We start from the raw sequence: 18,206 nt of genomic DNA on the forward strand, positions 1-18,206 counted from the left end.
TCTAGTTGCAGTATTGACGTGCAAATTCCAGCCTGCGTAGTCGGTGAACAGCAGTTATCAGCCCGCATCTCGTGGTCGTGCGGTAACGTTCTCGCTTCCCACGCCCGGGTTCCCGGGTTCGATTCCCGGCAGGGTCAGGGTTTTTCTCTGCCTCGTGATGGCTGGGTGTTGTGTGCTGTCCTTAGGTTAGTTAGGTTTAAGTAGTTCTAAGTTCTAGGGGACTTATGACCACAGCAGTTGAGTCCCATAGTGCTCAGACCCATTTGAACCATTTTTTTGCAGTTATCATGTGTGCTTGAACCACGCGCCTGCTGTGAAGGTCCATAAACAGCAATCTTCCCTGAACTGTCGTTGAAGAAACACTGTTGGTAGCCCATTGGTTCACATGGGCGGTCCGTCGATATTATTTATGGGCTGTGCTGCACAACAGGTGCCTTAGCGCAAGTTTTGGATAGCGTCATTTTGCCATACATGACATACTGTAACCACGGCTGCACTCGACAATTCATAAACTTAGCCGTTTAGGAAATATTTCCGCCCTTGGCCTGAAAGCCAGTGATCGCGCCATGACGTCAAATACTGGCGGTGGTCAAGTGATTGGACCGTGTATAAACTGCAGTCTCGATAGGCCAAAACCATGCAGCTTTCGAAACCTGACAATCGCCGGTTAACGTGTCTCCTTCTTACACAAGGCATAACATGATTTTCAAGCAAACAAATGACATTCAAATGTTATTTCTGACTTAGAATCTCACTGGATGATCTTTCCTTATACACAACATGCTTACGACATTTTTTGTCCGGCTCTGTTGAAATCTAATCATTTGCATATCCAAGCGCATAAGATAGTCTGTTGCAATATTAACTACTAGCAATGTATCGCGGCAGGAAATTTTCTAACCAGTGCTTGCGTAGGTTAGGCTGTGGTTGTGCTCGATTCCGCGGTAGTCGATTCACATCCCGTCGGTGGAATAAATTTTCACCATTTGGCTGGCAAGAGGAGGAGATATTGTGACGCACAATTTCTCATCGTTGGAATCTGCACGTCTCCTGAGCGTCGTGGATTTTGGTCTGTTTCCTTGTTGATGGGTAGGGATGTTAATTAAGATCTGCGACCCGTCGGTGGTTTTCAAGCAAGCTATGTGCTGGCAATGAGACCAGGCGTGAAACAGCCTCTTGTCCTCTTAAACAGCATAGACGTTCTCTTCCTTCCCTTTTATCATCATCGTCAACACCAACACTCCATTCGCAGTTGTCTCAGTGTTATATACTAAACAGTTAGAGCTAAGGTATTTAACATGTTATTTTCCTCGTTATTACTTAAGAGGGTGGGCTGGCAGTTGTATACACTATGTGATCAAAAGTATCTGTACAACCCCCAAGAACATACGTTTTTCACAATGGCTGCATTGTGCTGCGACCTACTGCCAGCTACTCCATATCAACGACCTCAGTAGCCATTAATCGTGAGAGAGCAGAATGGTGCTCTCCGCGGAACTCACGGACTTCGAACGTGGTCAGGTGATTGGGTGTCACTTTTATCATACGTCTGTGCACGAGAGTTCCACACTCCTAAACATCTCTAGGTTCACTGTTTCCGATGTGATAGTGAAGTGGAAACGTGAAGGGACGCGTACAGCACAAAAGGGTAAAGGCTGACCTCGTCTGTTGACTGACAGAGACCGCCGACAGTTGCAGAGGGCCGTAGTGTGTAATAGGCAGACATCTATACAGACCATTACACAGGAATCCCAAACTGCATCAGGATCCACTGTAAGTACAATGACAGTTAGGCGGGAAGTGAGAAAACTTGGATTTCACGATTGAGCGGCTGCTCGTAAGCCACACATCACGCCGGTAAATGCCAAAAGACGCCTCGCTTGGTGTATGGAGCGTAAACATTGGACGATTGAACAGTGGAAAAACGTTGTGTGGAGTGACGAATCACGGTACTCAATGTGGTAGTCCGATGGAAGGGCGTGGGTATGGCGAATGCCGGGTGAACGTTATCTGCCAGCGTGTGTAGTACCAACAGCAAAATTCGAAGGCGGTGGTGCTATGGTGTGGTCGTGCTTGCACCCCTTGTTATATTGCGTGGCACTATCGCAACACAGGCCTACAATGATGATTTAAATACTTCTTGCTTCCCATTGTTGAAGAGCTATTCGGGGATGGTGATTGCATAATATCCCTGCAATGGACAGGCCAGCACAGAGTCCTGACCTGAATCCTACAGATCAACTTTGTGATGTTTTGGAACGCCGACTTCGTGACAGGCCTTACCGACCGACATCGATAACTCCTTAGTGCGGCACTCCGTGAAGAATGGGCTGCCATTCCCCTAGAAACCTTTCAGCACCTGATTGAACGTGCCTTCGAGAGCGGAAGATGCCATCAAGGCTAAGTGTGGGCCAACACCGTATCGAATTTCAGCATTAGCGATGTAGGGTGCCACCTACTTGTAAGTCATTTTCAGCCAGGTGTCCGGATACTTTTGATCACATACTGTATTTACCGATCCTCAGGTGAGAACAGTAATGAAATATACGAACAAGAAAAAATATCAGATATGGGCATTGAATATTTATGAAAACAGGCAGGTGATCACTGAACATTGTAAGAAAAATATTATTGTCTTTTAAAAAATACATTCAATGGCGATAGCCTCTATTAAATCGAAGTTCTTCACTTCACTGGAGTTCGGGAAATGAGCAGCAGGTAGGGAGGGTTGTTGGAAGGAGAGCGTTTCTTGAAAATATGAGGGATGGAAGAGTCGGAGAGCTCAGAATCAAGCGTTTGGCAAGTAAGGGAGGAAAGGGGATCCCTAACGTGGGAACGAGTTATCTGGTAGAGCGGGAGGGATAAGTACGTTTCTGTTCAGATTTCGCTATCATGTAAGGTGAAGAGATTAAAGTTTTTTTTGGATAGGATGTGGCTGGTGGTATGTGCTGGTACAAGCGCAACACAAGGCGAAAGTTAATGATTCACGGATGGAACTATAGGGTGCTGAAGTCACATTTCCTGTAATCCACCTATATCACTTCAGCTAAATGGATTTTCATTCTGCTGTGAGTAGCTCGTGAAAATAAAATCAAAGACTTTGTAATTAAAAGAATGCTTTCCGTTACCTATGGTTGATGTATCATGTTCATACTTGTATATCTTTTTTTAAAAATGTTGAAAGCTTTCTATGGGCCCATGTGCTGCAGGAGTACTTAAATGCTGCGCAAAGTAGGGACGTAAAGCACCATAAAGTGCTGTGATGGTTTCTTCAACCTTAATTGTAGTCTTTTATGTTGCATTTCAGTACTCTTATATAAAACGATTCTAGGCTGTTTAGATTATCCAAGTTGTCACTACCTTGAGGTGTGTCCATTTTATTCTATTGGTTACTAATATGTCATCAAAAATACAGTCATGACTCTCACATGTATATGCATTCATTATAAGTAACATAAATAGATCAATACAATTAAAACACCAAACTCACACTGTGCTGTGAAGATGCGATTGGACATCAAACAAATTTCCATTCAGTTGAGCAACCTCTCTAGGACCTCACGACGAAACACGTCTTACGATTTTATCTTTTTAGGCTAACGGAGGTAAAAAATACCTGAGATTTTTATGATATTTCAGGTAATAATTGTTCAATAATACTAGTATTTACTGACGAAAAATAGCACAAAATATTGTAAATTTTGTTTTGTGAGCATTCCCCGCATTTCAACCTCCCCATCTTTACCTTCCCCCCCATGAACCATGGACCTTGCTGTTGGTGGGGAGGCTTGCGTGCCTCAGCGATACAGATGGCCGTACCGTAGGTGCAACCACAACGGAGAGGTATCTGTTGAGAGGCCAGACAAACATGTGGTTCCTGAAGAGGGGCAGCAGCCTTTTCAGTAGTTGCAGGGGCAACAGTCTGGATGATTGACTGATCTGGCCTTGTAACATTAACCAAAACGGCCTTGCTGTGCTGGTACTGCGAACGGCTAAAAGCAAGGGGAAACTACAGCCGTAATTTTTCCCGAGGACATGCAGCTTTACTGTATGATTAAATGATGATGGCGTCCTCTTGGGTAAAATACTCCGGAGGTAAAATAGTCCCCCATTCGGATCTCCGGGCGGGGACTACTCAAGGGGACGTCGTTATCAGGAGAAAGAAAACTGGCATTCTACGGGTCGGAGCGTGGAATGTCAGATCCCTTAATCGGGCAGGTAGGTTAGAAAATTTAAAAAGGGAAATGGAGAGGTTAAAGTTAGATATAGTGGGAATTAGTGAAGTTCGGTGGCAGGAGGAACAAGACTTTTGGTCAGGCGAATACAGGGTTATAAATACAATAGGGGTAATGCAGGAGTAGGTTCAATATTGAATAAAAAAATAGGAGTGCGGGTTAGCTACTACAAACAGCATATTGAACGCATTATTGTGGCCAAGATAGACACAAAGCCCATGCCTACTACAGTAGTACAAGTTTATATGCCAACTAGCTCTGCAGATGATGAAGAAATAGATGAAATGTATGACGAGATAAAAGAAGTTATTGAGGTAGTGAAGGGAGACGAAAATTTAATAGTCATGGGTGACTGGAATTCGTCAGTAGGAAAAGGGAGAGAAGGAAACGTAGTAGGTGCTTGGTTCAAGAATCATAAAAGAAGGTTGTATACCTGGAAGAATCCTGGAGATGCTAAAAGGTATCAGATAGATTATATAATGGTAAGACAGAGAATTAGGAACCAGGTTTTAAATTGTAGGACATTTCCAGGGGCAGATGTGGATTCTGACCACAATCTATTGGTTATGAACTGCAGGTTGAAACTGAAGAAACTGCAAAAGGGTGGGAATTTAGGGAGATGGGACCTGGATAAACTGAAAGAACCAGAGGTTGTAGAGAGTTTCAGGGAGAGCATAAGAGAACAATTGACAGGAATGGGGGAAAGAAATACAGTAGAAGAAGAATGGGTAGCTCTGAGGGATGAAGTAGTGAAGGCAGCAGAGGATCAAGTAGGTAAAAAGACGAGGGCTAATAGAAATCCTTGGGTAACAGAAGAAATATTGAATTTAATTGATGAAAGGAGAAAATATAAAAATGCAGTAAATGAAGCAGGCAAAAAGGAATACAAACGTCTCAAAAATGACATCGACAGGAAGTGCAAAATGGCTAAGCAGGGATGGCTAGAGGACAAATGTAAGGATGTAGAGGCTTGTCTCACTAGGGGTAAGATAGATACTGACTACAGGAAAATTAAAGAGACCTTTGGAGAGAAGAGAACCACTTGTATGAACATCAAGAGCTCAGATGGCAACCAAGTTCTAAGCAAAGAAGGGAAGGCAGAAAGGTGGAAGGAGTATATAGAGGGTTTATACAAGGGCGACGTACTTGAGGACAATATCATGGAAATGGAAGAGGATGTAGATGAAGATGAAATGGGAGATAAGATACTGCGTGAAGAGTTTGACAGAGCACTGAAAGACCTAAGTCGAAACAAGGCCCCGGGAGTAGACAACATTCCATTGGAACTACTGATGGCCTTGGGAGAGCCAGTCTTGACAAAACTCTACCATCTGGTGAGCAAGATGTATGAGACAGGCGAAATACCCACAGACTTCAAGAAGAATATAATAATTCCAATCCCAAAGAAAGCAGGTGTTGACAGATGTGAAAATTACCGAACTATCAGTTTAATAAGTCACAGCTGCAAAATACTAACGCGAATTCTTTACAGACGAATGGAAAAACTGGTAGAAGCGGACCTCGGGGAAGATCAGTTTGGATTCCGTAGAAATGTTGGAACACGTGACTTATCTTAGAAGAAAGATTAAGAAAAGGCAAACCTACGTTTCTAGCATTTGTAGACTTAGAGAAAGCTTTTGACAACGTTAACTGGAATACTCTCTTTCAAATTCTGAAGGTGGCAGGGCTAAAATACAGGGAGCGAAAGGCTATTTACAATTTGTACAGAAACCAAATGGCAGTTATAAGAGTCGAGGGGCATGAAAGGGAAGCAGTGGTTGGGAAAGGAGTGAGACAGGGTTGTAGCCTCTCCCCGATGTTATTCAATCTGTATATTGAGCAAGCAGTAAAGGAAACAAAAGAAAAATTCGGAGTAGGTATTAAAATTCATGGAGAAGTAGTAAAAACTTTGAGGTTCGCCGATGACATTGTAATTCTGTCAGAGACAGCAAAGGACTTGGAAGAGCAGTTGAACGGAATGGACAGTGTCTTGAAAGGAGGATATAAGATGAACATCAACAAAAGCAAAACGAGGATAATGGAATGTAGTCAAATTAAATCGGCTGATGCTGAGGGGATTAGATTAGGAAATGAGACACTTAAAGTAGTAAAGGAGTTTTGCTATTTAGGGAGTAAAAAAACTGATGATGGTCGAAGTAGAGAGGATATAAAATGTAGATTGGCAATGGCAAGGAAATCGTTTCTGAAGAAGAGAAATTTGTTAACATCGAGTATAGATTTAAGTGTCAGGAAGTCGTTTCTGAAAGTATTTGTATGGAGTGTAGCCATGTATGGAAGTGAAACATGGACGATAACCAGTCTGGACAAGAAGAGAATAGAAGCTTTCGAAATGTGGTGCTACAGAAGAATGCTGAAGTTAAGGTGGGTAGATCACGTAACTAATGAGGAGGTATTGAATAGGATTGGGGAGAAGAGAAGTTTGTGGCACAACTTGACTAGAAGAAGGGATCGGTTGGTAGGACATGTTTTGAGGCATCAAGGGATCACAAATTTAGCATTGGAGGGCAGCGTGGAGGGTAAGAATCGTAGAGGGAGACCAAGAGATCAATACACTAAACAGATTCAGAAGGATGTAGGTTGCAGTAGGTACTGGGAGATGAAGAAGCTTGCACATGATAGAGTAGCATGGAGAGTTGCATCAAACCAGTCTCAGGACTGAAGACCACAACAACAACAACATCTTTACCTTGATTTAAAGAAACGGAAAAATTGTGAGAATACTTACAATGCATCCAGTAATATTCGAACCCTTTATTATCAGAAGATTTCGATTGTATTCCGTTTGAGCTCTATGTTCGATAATTTCAGATACGGCTTCATTCGCTTGTCCAGCAGATGCAGTCGCGGCTTCATCAGTATGTTTTGTAGCTGCGTGTTCTTAGCCTTCCTGGTAGCATTTTGAGGAAGCTGATCTGTGCGAGGGCATTTAGAAACAGAACTTCAACTCGTGTTACATTTTTGTAAATTAAGTGTAATATACTATGATACGCGACAAAAATCTTGTTTTAATGAAGTCCACTCAAAGAAACCCAAGGTTTTAAATTTCAAAACTTAAATGCTGCCAACCATTCGTGTAAATAGGGTACGGGTGCTAGGTGCTGAACTAGATTTGTAGTTTTCAGACAAGCGAAAGCAAATGGGGAAGGGTGAAAGATAAAGGAAAGAACGATGGCTTAGCAGAGGGTACCGTGGCTGGGGGGGGGGGGGGGGGATGAAGAAACGAAAATACTGGTGGGCACTAAAATGGGAAGGGGTCAGAGACGTATGAAGGACATCAAGAGATGACTCGGATTGGTCCTATGTTGAGCAATTGTCCCATAAAACCTACCTCTTGCTTTTATGGAGGATATTGTCTCTTGTTTTCGCATGTTCAATGTAACCACTCTCGTTATACGAAGTGATCCAACGTAACGAAGAAGTAAACGGTATATCTTGGGTTTTCTGTTTTGTTTGACAGGGCTCTACATTGATCGGCAATGCAGCAATGAAAATATAACCATGTTAGTGTTGCAGGTAATGCGACTTTGGAGAGTAAGTTGCTCCACGTTTTGAATTGTGTCGTACAAAAAGGAATCATTGCAGCATAAACGTTTCACTTCATTTAAAATGATAGTGGTCTCAATAAACGAACAAATAGTCTATGCAACGACGATGAAGCAAAAAAAGACGTACGCTGGTGGTGGGGGGAGGTAAAAAGCCGAGCGTGTCCTGGGTTCAGTTACCGTTAGTGGCGCTCTACCAAAATTTCTGTTCGGTTCCTTTAGTACACTACGTAAAAGACGTAGTAAATAGTAGGGTTTTCAGTAGTATTGGTTGCATTTGTAGGAAGAGAAACATAAATGAAAGTGTATCAAAAAAACTGAGAGCCAACGATTTCTCTTTGTCTGTTTTTTATTTCTTGTTTTGAGCATAATTAGAAACGTATATCGTTAACTGTTACATCATTGTGTATTTTAGACTTTTACACAATATAATTTGCTTTTTATAAGTAATAAAGTTAGCTGTTATCGCAACTTGTTCGCTTTTATGTAATCGAAAGCAATTTCTTTTGATGTAAATATAGTTTTCATCCGCAAACATAAAAAAAGGATAATTATTGTTGTTATTTTGTACTTCGTCATGGTCAAAGGCAATAGTTTCCTGTTATTATTGATAAATGCGGCAGTTGTTTATGCATAACAAAAATATGTTCCATATAAGTTCAACGAAATATTGGACCGATGTTTGATATATTTTTTGCGGTTTTTTTATTTTACCTTTTAGTTAAGGAAACTGTGTGTTCTAGCATTATATGATAAACCTGTATTGTTTTCTTTATTTTTACTGGCTCAAAGCACTATGGGACTTAACATCCGAGGCCATCAGTCCCCTAGACTTAGAACTACTTAAACCTAACTAACCGAAGGACATCACATACATCCATGCCCGAGGCTGGATTCGAACCAGCCACCGTAGCAGCATTGCGGTTCCGGACTGAAGCTCCAAGAACTGCTCGGTCACAGCGGCCGGCTCTTTATTTTTACTACAATTTCCCTCTATTTCACATTTCAAATCAACAAGTTTTGAAGAAAATTTGACTTAAACATTGACAAGTTCAATTTTGCTGTAAATACTGCTAATTTTTAAGCAACAGACAGATGTACAACAACAATGTTGCGTAGGTTATGCGGCCCTTTATATATACTCCCTCAATTTCTAGACGGTGTACTGCTTCCGGTTTTTAGGGGAATCTAGTGAGACACCGATCGCATACGTAAAGAAATCGATAGTTATTAGGTAACAGTTGATAGCTATTGAACGTATCTGAGGTACAAGTAACACGGGTACTACCTTAACTGACCAAAGCTACTCGGCAAACTGCCGTAGCCTACGCTTGGTTCTGACAGCCTAAGGTAGCCTACGGTAGTCTCACAACTGTAGTTACCATAACTGCGTCACTGGCAGACGCACTAAAGTATCACATCAAACATTATCAGCAATGCTGCCAACTGTCTGATACTACACTGTACACTATTAGCTGAATCCATACACTCAACAATCTTTACTATACACCTAGCGGAATTCAAATACGGTAAGCAAAACAATAAGCAAAGATAAGCTGTCATAAGATCTGTCGCAAGTGTGGTCTTCTCCTTGCACAATAATTAACCAGCAAGACCCTACCCTCGATTCCTTAAAGAAAAACTGTGTCCAGCGCACCTGAATGCTAAAGACGTCATATCTCCAGAACTATGTGTCGTCCAATCATATAATTTTTCAGGTAAATTCGATGGTACATGAAGACACTGTCTGAAAAATGTGTTGCAAATAAGGTTAGTACTAACGAAGTAATAAATTAAAACCCCATGCTTCATAATTACAGTGTACTGCTTAAGCAGCGAAAATATAGTAAGCGATAAACTTTTTTCCTGTCATTACTTTGTGTGGACGTCAGCGACAAGTTTCAAAAAGTTTGTTGATACTGCTAAACGCTTTCATTCGCAAATACTACATGAATATGTTCTAGGTTATTTGCGCATTGTGATTTACACTGTCTCAATACGTATACACATTTTCCAACTTTAAAATTTGACTTATTGCGTTGAACCTAGAGTTGTAGAACTACTGTAGTCTACTGTAGACTGTTATAAGTAAGGGAAGACTGTGATAGTTTTCGTAACAACTTTGGTCAGTTAAGTTCGTACCTACGTTGCATGAACGTTAGGTATGTTGCGTACCTATCGGGCGTTATCTCCTTTCAGCGCTTTGTTTGCGTTTGTGATCAGTGTCTTACTAGATTCCCCTGAGAACCGGAAGCGGTGAACTGTCTAGAAACTGGGCGAGGATATATAAAGGGACGAGTAACCTATGGAATATTTTTGTTCTGCATAGTTATCCTCCTGCCTGTAACTTAAAACTAAAGAGTATTTGTAGCAAAATTGAAATTGTCAATGTTTAATTCAGGTTTTATTCGAATATTGCGATTTGTTACGTGAAACAGAGGGATGTTGTTAAAAGAAAAAATATAGATTTATCTATAACGCTAGAAGACGCAATTTCCTTAACAGGAAGGTAAAATAAAGAAACCAGCAGAACAAAAGTATATCATTGCTTCAGTACTTCGTGAACTTATAAACAACATGTTTGTGTTATTCATAAAAAGCATTTATCGAAAATAGGACTGACAAGGAGGAGGGACAGGACGGTACGTCATCTGTTAAGACATCAGGGAATAAGTTCCGTGGTAATAGAGGGAGCTGTAGAGGGTAAAAACTGTAGAGGAAGACAGAGATTGGAATACATCCAACAAATAATTCAGGAAGTAGGCTGCAAGTGTTTCTCTGATACGGGGAGGTTGTCAGAGGGGAGAAATTCGTGGTGGGCACATCAAACCAGTCAGACTAGAAGCAAAGTAAATAAAAAAAAAAGAAACGTGAAAGTCTTGCCTTTGATCATGACGAAGAATGCTTTATTGAATACAAGATAACATATTTTTACTTGCATCAAAATTAATTGCTTTTCTTGCATAAAAGCACAGAAGGTACGCGACCACCAAATTTTTTATATTCATAAAATGCAATTTACATTCTCTACTGACATAAAATATACAATGGACACACTGACTGATGCGCGTTTCTGCTTATGTACAAAACAAAGAATCAATCAAACAAAAATAAACAAAAACGACAGAAGTCTTAGACTCACAGTTTCTCCTAAACACATTCATTTAAGTTTCTTTTTCTACCAATGCTACCAATACTACCGGTAATCCTGCCATTTACTACGTCTTTTATGTAATGTTCCAAAACAACCGAACGATAGTTTTGGTAGAGTGCAATTTTAGTTAAACCGTTAACGGAAAATTATACCTCTGAATGAGCTGATTATAGCAGCATTTTAAATTTTTAAATTCGCACAATAGTTATATGATATACTAAAAATCAAATTTCTACTGCACCTTGAAGCCGTTAGATAGCCAAACCACAACTATATGACGGCTTTGTTTAGTGGTAATATATACTGGAGAGCCAAAGAAACTGTTACACCTGCCTAAGATCGTGCAGCGCTACCGCAAGAACGCAGAAGTGCCACAACACGACGTGGCATGGACTCTAGGAATGTCTGAAGTAGCGCTGGAGGGAACTGAATCCAGGAATCCTGCAGGGCTGACCATAAATCCGTAAGAGTACGAGGGGTGGAGATCTCTTTTGAACAGCACGTTGCAAGGCATCCCAGATATGTTCAATAATATTCATGTCTGGCGAGTTTGGTGGCCAGCGGAAGTTTTCAAACTCAGAAGAGTGTTCCTGGAGCCACTCTGTGGCAATTCCAACTCTGGGTGTGTGGGGTCGCATGGTCCTACTGGATTTGCCCAGGTCCATCTGAATGCGCATTGGACATGAAAGGATGGAGGTGATCAGACAGGATTGTTACTTACGTGTCACCTGTCAAAGTCGTATATAGACGTATCAGGGGTCCCATATCACTCCAGCTGCATACGCCCCACACTATTAGCGAGCCTCCACCAGCTTGAACAGTTCCCTGCTGACACACAGCGTCCATGGATTCTTAAGGTTGTCTCCATGCCCATACATGTCCATCCTCTCGATATAATTTGAAACGAGAATCGTCCGACTAGGCAACCTGTATCCAGTCATCAAGTTTAATGTCGCTGTTGACAGGTCTAGGCGAAGCTTAAAGCTTTGTGTCCTGCAGTCATCAAGGGTAAACGAGTGGTCCTTCGGCTTCGAAAGCCCATATCGATGATGTTTCGCGAAATGGTTTGTATGCTGACACCTTTTGATGGCCCAGTATTTAAATCTACAGCAATTTGCGGAAGGGTTGCACTTCTGTCAAGTTGACGATTTTCTTCAGTCGTTGTTGGTCCCGTTCTTGCAGGATCTTTTTCCAGCTGCAGCGACGTCGGAGATTTAATTTTTTGCCAGACTCCTGACACTCACGGTCCACTCGTGAAATCGTCGTACGGGAAAATCCCCACTTTATCGCTACCTGAGAGACGCTGCGTCCCATCGCTCGTGCGACGACTATAACACTTTTTTTTCCTTTGTTGTCATTTCATTTCCCCTGCAGGGGCGGGCTGGCAGCAGCATAAGCGCTGCTCTTCAGCCGAGAGACATAAATAGACAGGAAGAGATTGAAAAACAACATAAAGAAGATAACATGGCGGAATATAGAAATAAAAATCGGAACAGAAGAAAAGAAGGTATACAAAGCGGTGACTGTAAATCGGAGATAAAAATCTGAAAAAGTATGTTACACATAAACCACACACTACATTAAAAGGCACCAGGCAAAGTACGGCAGGAGCATAAAAATTCGCAGAACGAATAAAACAGCCAGTGACAGATGGCGTAGCAAGGAACTGCAAACAATTAAAACCACATCACAAGATGACACTGTATAATGGCACCAAAAACACAGCACTAATACAGCCTACTGATAACAAATAAAAATCTGGGAGGATCTGCAAGGGGGGGGGGGGGGGGGAGAGCAAAGGGAAATTCGAAGAAGGGGAAAGGAGGCGAGGAGGAGGGGAGAGAAAGGGGGATGAGGTGAGAGAGGCGCCGAAGGAGAAATGGCAAGGGAAGGGACGGGACGGGAGAGGAAAACAACTAAGGAGGGGGTGCAGGGACTCAGGGAGTGAACGAGAATAAACCGCTCTGGGAGAAGAGAGGAGAGGGATTCCTGGGGAGGGGGCAGCAAGGCCAAGTTACAGTTGGAAGGAAGGGTAGATGTCATGGCAAAGTTTAAAATCCGGGAAGGGGAGGTGCTGGAAATTGCCCTTATGAAGCAGATGGATCGTGTGGATGTGGAGAGAGGGAGGGATACAGCAATGTATAACAATTTTTTTTCTTTATTGAGTTTCGTTTCCTCCCCCTCCCCCCCCCCCCCTCCCGCGAAGAGGGCGGGCTGGCATCAGCTTAGTATGCCACTCTTCAGCCTACAGAATTTGTTTTAAAAAGATGAAGATAATAAATAATAAAAACAGGCAATAAAATCGGAGACTGAAATTGTAGCATGGCGGAAGATCGTGGAACTTAAAACATAGAACAAAGGGTTGATGATGCTAATAAAATACATATGAAGCAGACAGGTAAAATAATAGACAGACAATTCAAAAAACATGGCGACAGTCTGGTTTCTGTTCGCAACACTTTGGAAAGATGAACAACACTGAACATTCACTTGAACACTGCACTAAAAAGTTGGCACAAATATGACATATGAGGGCAGATGGGAGGAACCTGGACAGATGATGGGAAAAGAAAAGGGGGGAAGGAGAGGAAAAACAAAGGGGGGAAGGGGGAAAGGAGGTGATGGAGGATGAGGACCCATAAGAGGGGAGGGGCGTTCTGGGCAGATGCAACAGGGAGTGGGGAAAGGCAGAGGAGGGGAGGATCAGAGATGATAGGAAGGATAAATGGAGGGAGAGAGGGCATCATCCCGGAGGGGCAGTTGACAGAAGCCATCTTGGGAAAGAAGATGAAGAGTGTAGAGATGGAGGGCAGAGAGGACACAACAGTGAAGACGTGGCAGGGAGCAGAGATGGGAGAGGAGAGGAGCAACCAGAGGGTGAGGGGGATCAAGGCGGCGGGAGGTGTAGAGTATGTGGATATGTTCAAGGAAGAGGAGCAGATGGGGAAAAGGAATGAGGTCGTAGAGGATCCACGTGGGGGACGGGAGGCATATACGGAAGGTGAGGAGAGTGCATGGCACTCGAGGATCTGAAGGTACTTAGAGAATTTGGTGGGGAGGGGGGCAGATATCCAGGTGGGACTGGCATAACAGAGGATGGGACGGATTAAAGATTTGTAGGTGTGGAGGATGGTAGAGGCGTTCAACCCCCATGTTCAGCCAGAGAGGAGTTTGAGCAGTCAGAGGCGGTTGTGTGCTTTGGATTGGATGGAGCAGAGATGAGGGATCCAGGTGAGGTGACGATCAATGATGAGTGTGCGGGAGAGGTGAACTGGACAGGCGCAAATGGTAAGGGAGAAATCCAGGAGCCAGAAGGAACGAGTGGTACGACCTACGATGATTGCCTGGGTCTTGGAAGGATTGATTTTCAGAAGCTACTGGTTACACAATGCGGCAAAAAGGTCAAAGTGGAGAAGGCGTTGGGATCGTTGGAGGGTAGGAGCGAGGGCAAGGAATGTGGCGTCTTCGTCATACTGCAGGAGGTGTACTGGAGGGGGGAGGGGGGGTTGGGGCATATCTGCCGTGTACAGGAGGTAGAGGAGAGGGGAGAGGACAGAGCCCTGGGGCACACCTCAGAGGGGTTGTATCACAACGCTCAAACTCGCTTAAATCTTGATAACCTTCCATTGAAGCAGCAGTGACCTATCTAATAACTGCACCAGACACTTATTCTCTCATATAGGGATTGCCGACTGCAGCACCATATTCTGAATGTTTACGTATCTCTATATTTGAATACGCGTGCCTATACCTGTTTCTTTGCCGCTTCAGTGTAGATCCGTATCTGTTCTCAGAGAGTTGCTGCGGTCGACGGCGGTAGAGCTGGCTGGTTACGAAGCAGTTGTGCTGCGCGGTGTGCCCTCTGGCGGCGTGGAAGTCGATGTTGACGTCGGTGCCAATGGGGACGACCCGCAAGCGGGCGCCATAGCCGGCGCGGACGACTCGGAGAAGCCCACCGACGACAAGGGAGGCGCGGCCTTCTCGCCGTCGGCTTCTGCGGCCGCTCTGCTGCCCACGCTGCTAGTGGCCGCTCGGAGGGCCTGAGAGGTGTATGCAGATGACACTGGCTACCAGCGATAGCAAGTCCCAAGACAGTGCCAGCAGATCTTTTTAATTTACAGGAAACTTAACACAATACTGCGATACAATTGACAATGAGCATAAAAGCGAATGCGAAAAAAATAAAATGAAACCGGTAGCAAATTAAGTTATGCGTGAATCAATATTATAGATACAAAAAAAATTATCAATAAAATTTCAGATGCATAAGTGCTATGATGTGTAAGACTTTAAAGTTGTTAATGAGTTAGAGTGAATGAGTGAGAAAGATAGATGATTGAATGAGGGAGAGAGTAAGAGCACCACAAATGATGACGTTGTCGAATCAGTATTTCTGTAGGTTAAATTTTTATAGCTATGTCCTTGTTCCTGTGTTACTGTTTACATATACTTGCATTTTTTCTGTTGTACCTTGGAATCATGCAACTATCTCACTTGATCCACTACTGATTGTCTCCCTACTTTTCCCAGAGGGTCGAATAACATTAGATCTAAGTTTTGTTCTTATTCCAGTGATTTTCATAGATTTCCCAAAGCTTAAGATGAACACCAGGACGCTTACTTGTAAAAGCACGACCAGTTTCCATCCCCATCCTTCCCCAACCTGATCTTCTGCTCCGTCTCTAAAGATCACGTCCTAGACATGATGTTAAACCATAATCTTTCTTCCGTTCCTATAGTAGCACTATATAACTAATAATGTTACGAATGTCTGATAAGTCACTCCATGTATTAAAATAATAATAAATGTTTAAGCGCCTGTCGTGATATTTTGACAGTCGTTGATCTTTTGTTTGACGTCATCGTACGTTCCACGTCGCTAGCGGGAACACATTTTTGTAAACAATAACCTATTCGATACGCCTGCAATTACCGCTCGCAGTATGTCTCGTGGAACAAAGTGAGCAGGTTGGTTACTGTGTAGCGTTTGGCTTTTTGGCGGATATTACTGTACCAGATTAGCAATGGAGCTCCGACTGACAGCGTTCTTCCTAGCAGGTCACTCACCTGAGGATCTTCTCTCCCAGGCGTCGGACTCCGTCTCTTCTGTAGCTGCTTCGTTGCCTACCAAGAAACTGGTTTACAAAAGTAAAGCCAAAGACATTGAAAGTCGGGGTAATTTGGCGAAACATATATTCAGAAATCAACGACCCGCCAGGGTAGGCGAGCGCGCTAATGCGCTGCTTCCTGGACTCGGGTAGGCGCGCCAGCCTCGGAGCGAATCCGCCCGGCGGATTAACGAGGAGGGCTGGTGTGCCGGCCAGCCTGGATGTGGTTTTTAGGCGGTTTTCCACATCCCGCTAGGTGAATAGCGGGCTGGTCCCCACGTTCCGCCTCAGTTACATGTGTCGCAGACATTTGAAACACGTCCGCACTATTTCACGATTTACACTAGACGCAGACAGTTGGGGTACACTGATTCGTCCTGGTGGTACGGGGTGGCGGCAGGAAGGACATCCTGCCATCCCTAACACTAACACTGCCAAATCCGTTGTAACCACGCCGACCCTGCGATCGCTGCAGGACTATGGCGTCAGCGAAGGAAAGAAAGAAAGAAAGAAAGAAAGAATATTCAGAAATGAACGCATAAATTCAGAGGTCCTATCACAAGTATTAACAATTACACAGGGAATGTAGGAGCTGGGCGAGCATACTTGCTGAAGGGTAAGTTGAAAGCACACAATATCACTCACAAATCCGTCTTCAGGTTGAAAACCAGTCCCCAGAGAGAGTACAGAAATGAAGTGGCAGGTATCACTATAATCAGATAAACCAGCCATGGGTCGCGCTTACAGCAGCAGGGGTCGTCCGAAATACAACGATACACGTCGGTCTGCAGCGCTAGTATCTTGCGGTACAGACGTAGCACGAACACAATCGCAACCATTGTAATTGCGGAGTGCTTCAGGAACATCACTAGTGGTATCCGGATCACTAAACCTATGCGGTTCCAAGAGCAGTGTGAAGCAAGAGCCATTAAATGGCGGTAATTGCCGTACACTGAACTTTGCGATGTTGACTCTTCTAGAAAATGCAACGGAATGCGGCTGGATAGCTGCTCTCCAGGTTATTTAAATTCTTGGTCTATGAGCTACAGTGCAGCTCTGCGGTACACGAAAAGGTCCCCGTAGCCGACCTAACAGGGGTGAGGGTGAGAGGTGGAACCGTCCCCTCTATTCCGCCCCTCACGTTGGGTGCCCTCAACTTGCGAGAATTCTCAGAAGGCGGGAGAACCGTGAGTACCTCCGCCATAGCGTGGCTCCAAAGACGATTTGCAATAACGGTCAGAACAGCAAGCTCATTTCGCCGTCTTGGGCGTTTCCAATATTAATGACACGGGCGCGCTAGAATTACCTTACCCTCTCTAATCGATGGTCCTCTACGTAGACAATGCCTCTGTAGTGCCTCTGGACTTGGGAAAATTAATTTAGTGGTATTAAATGATCAAGTTTGATGAACTGTAAATTAATTATTCGACTGGTCGGAGTTCGGTATCAGTTTACTCGGAATTTTATATGTAATTAGAATCTGTGATCAGAATTAAAGGAATAATTTCATCTCTCTCTCTCTTCCTTCGTTGCGAGGTCTGATCCGGATAGATGCTGTGGCCTTGCCGCGTCCTTGATAAACTCACTGCGTTACAACTTTTTTTTTTCAGTTCTCCGAAGTAGTCTTTACTTTTTTTTGTACACCACCACCCATGTTCGTTCCACATGACAAAAATAAAAAACAGATCGTTTGGGAATGCAAGTTGAGAATTAATATGGGCAAGACGGCTAATCCGTGTACATAGGTAGCGATCACGCAACCACTCACGAATGTAATATATGGAGTATGATGGTTGCACCGTCCTACATAATATAAAGATCTGGAGTTGTTTCCCACTGAGGAGTTACTGATCACAAACTACCTTTCAGGGTTTCGATACATCTTTCATGGATAATCATTGCCTGAAAATCATTCCTCTTACGGGAATCGGTGAGATTCCGCGAGAAATGAGGTTGATGAGCAGGGGCAATAAATGGCATAAGTTGAGAGTTTGGGTCTGGCGGCGTGCTAGATTAGTCCACGCAGTTACGGTCACCACTGCGTCCGGTTGGCACATTGGCCGGCGCGTCTGGCTACAGCGCGGGAGATTCAGGTTCGAATCTCAGTCCGGCACAAGTTTTCAACTTCCTCCATTGAAATAAACCG

General features: G+C 43.5%; 1 protein-coding gene across 1 annotated transcript in view; it reads left to right on the forward strand.

The window, feature by feature from the left end:
- LOC126230929 (uncharacterized) overlaps positions 1 to 15,408 on the forward strand; it is a 344,514-nt gene extending 329,106 nt beyond the window's left edge. Inside the window, exon 20 of the mRNA XM_049942408.1 lies at positions 14,747 to 15,408. Coding sequence (XP_049798365.1) covers positions 14,747 to 14,996 — 250 coding nt within the window. The 3' untranslated portion in view covers positions 14,997 to 15,408. The remainder of the gene's footprint in view (positions 1 to 14,746) is intronic.
- The last annotated feature ends 2,798 nt before the right edge of the window (positions 15,409 to 18,206 follow it).

Source organism: Schistocerca nitens, chromosome 1 (genome assembly GCF_023898315.1).
Source record: "Schistocerca nitens isolate TAMUIC-IGC-003100 chromosome 1, iqSchNite1.1, whole genome shotgun sequence".
NCBI classification, from domain to species: Eukaryota; Metazoa; Arthropoda; class Insecta; order Orthoptera; family Acrididae; genus Schistocerca; species Schistocerca nitens.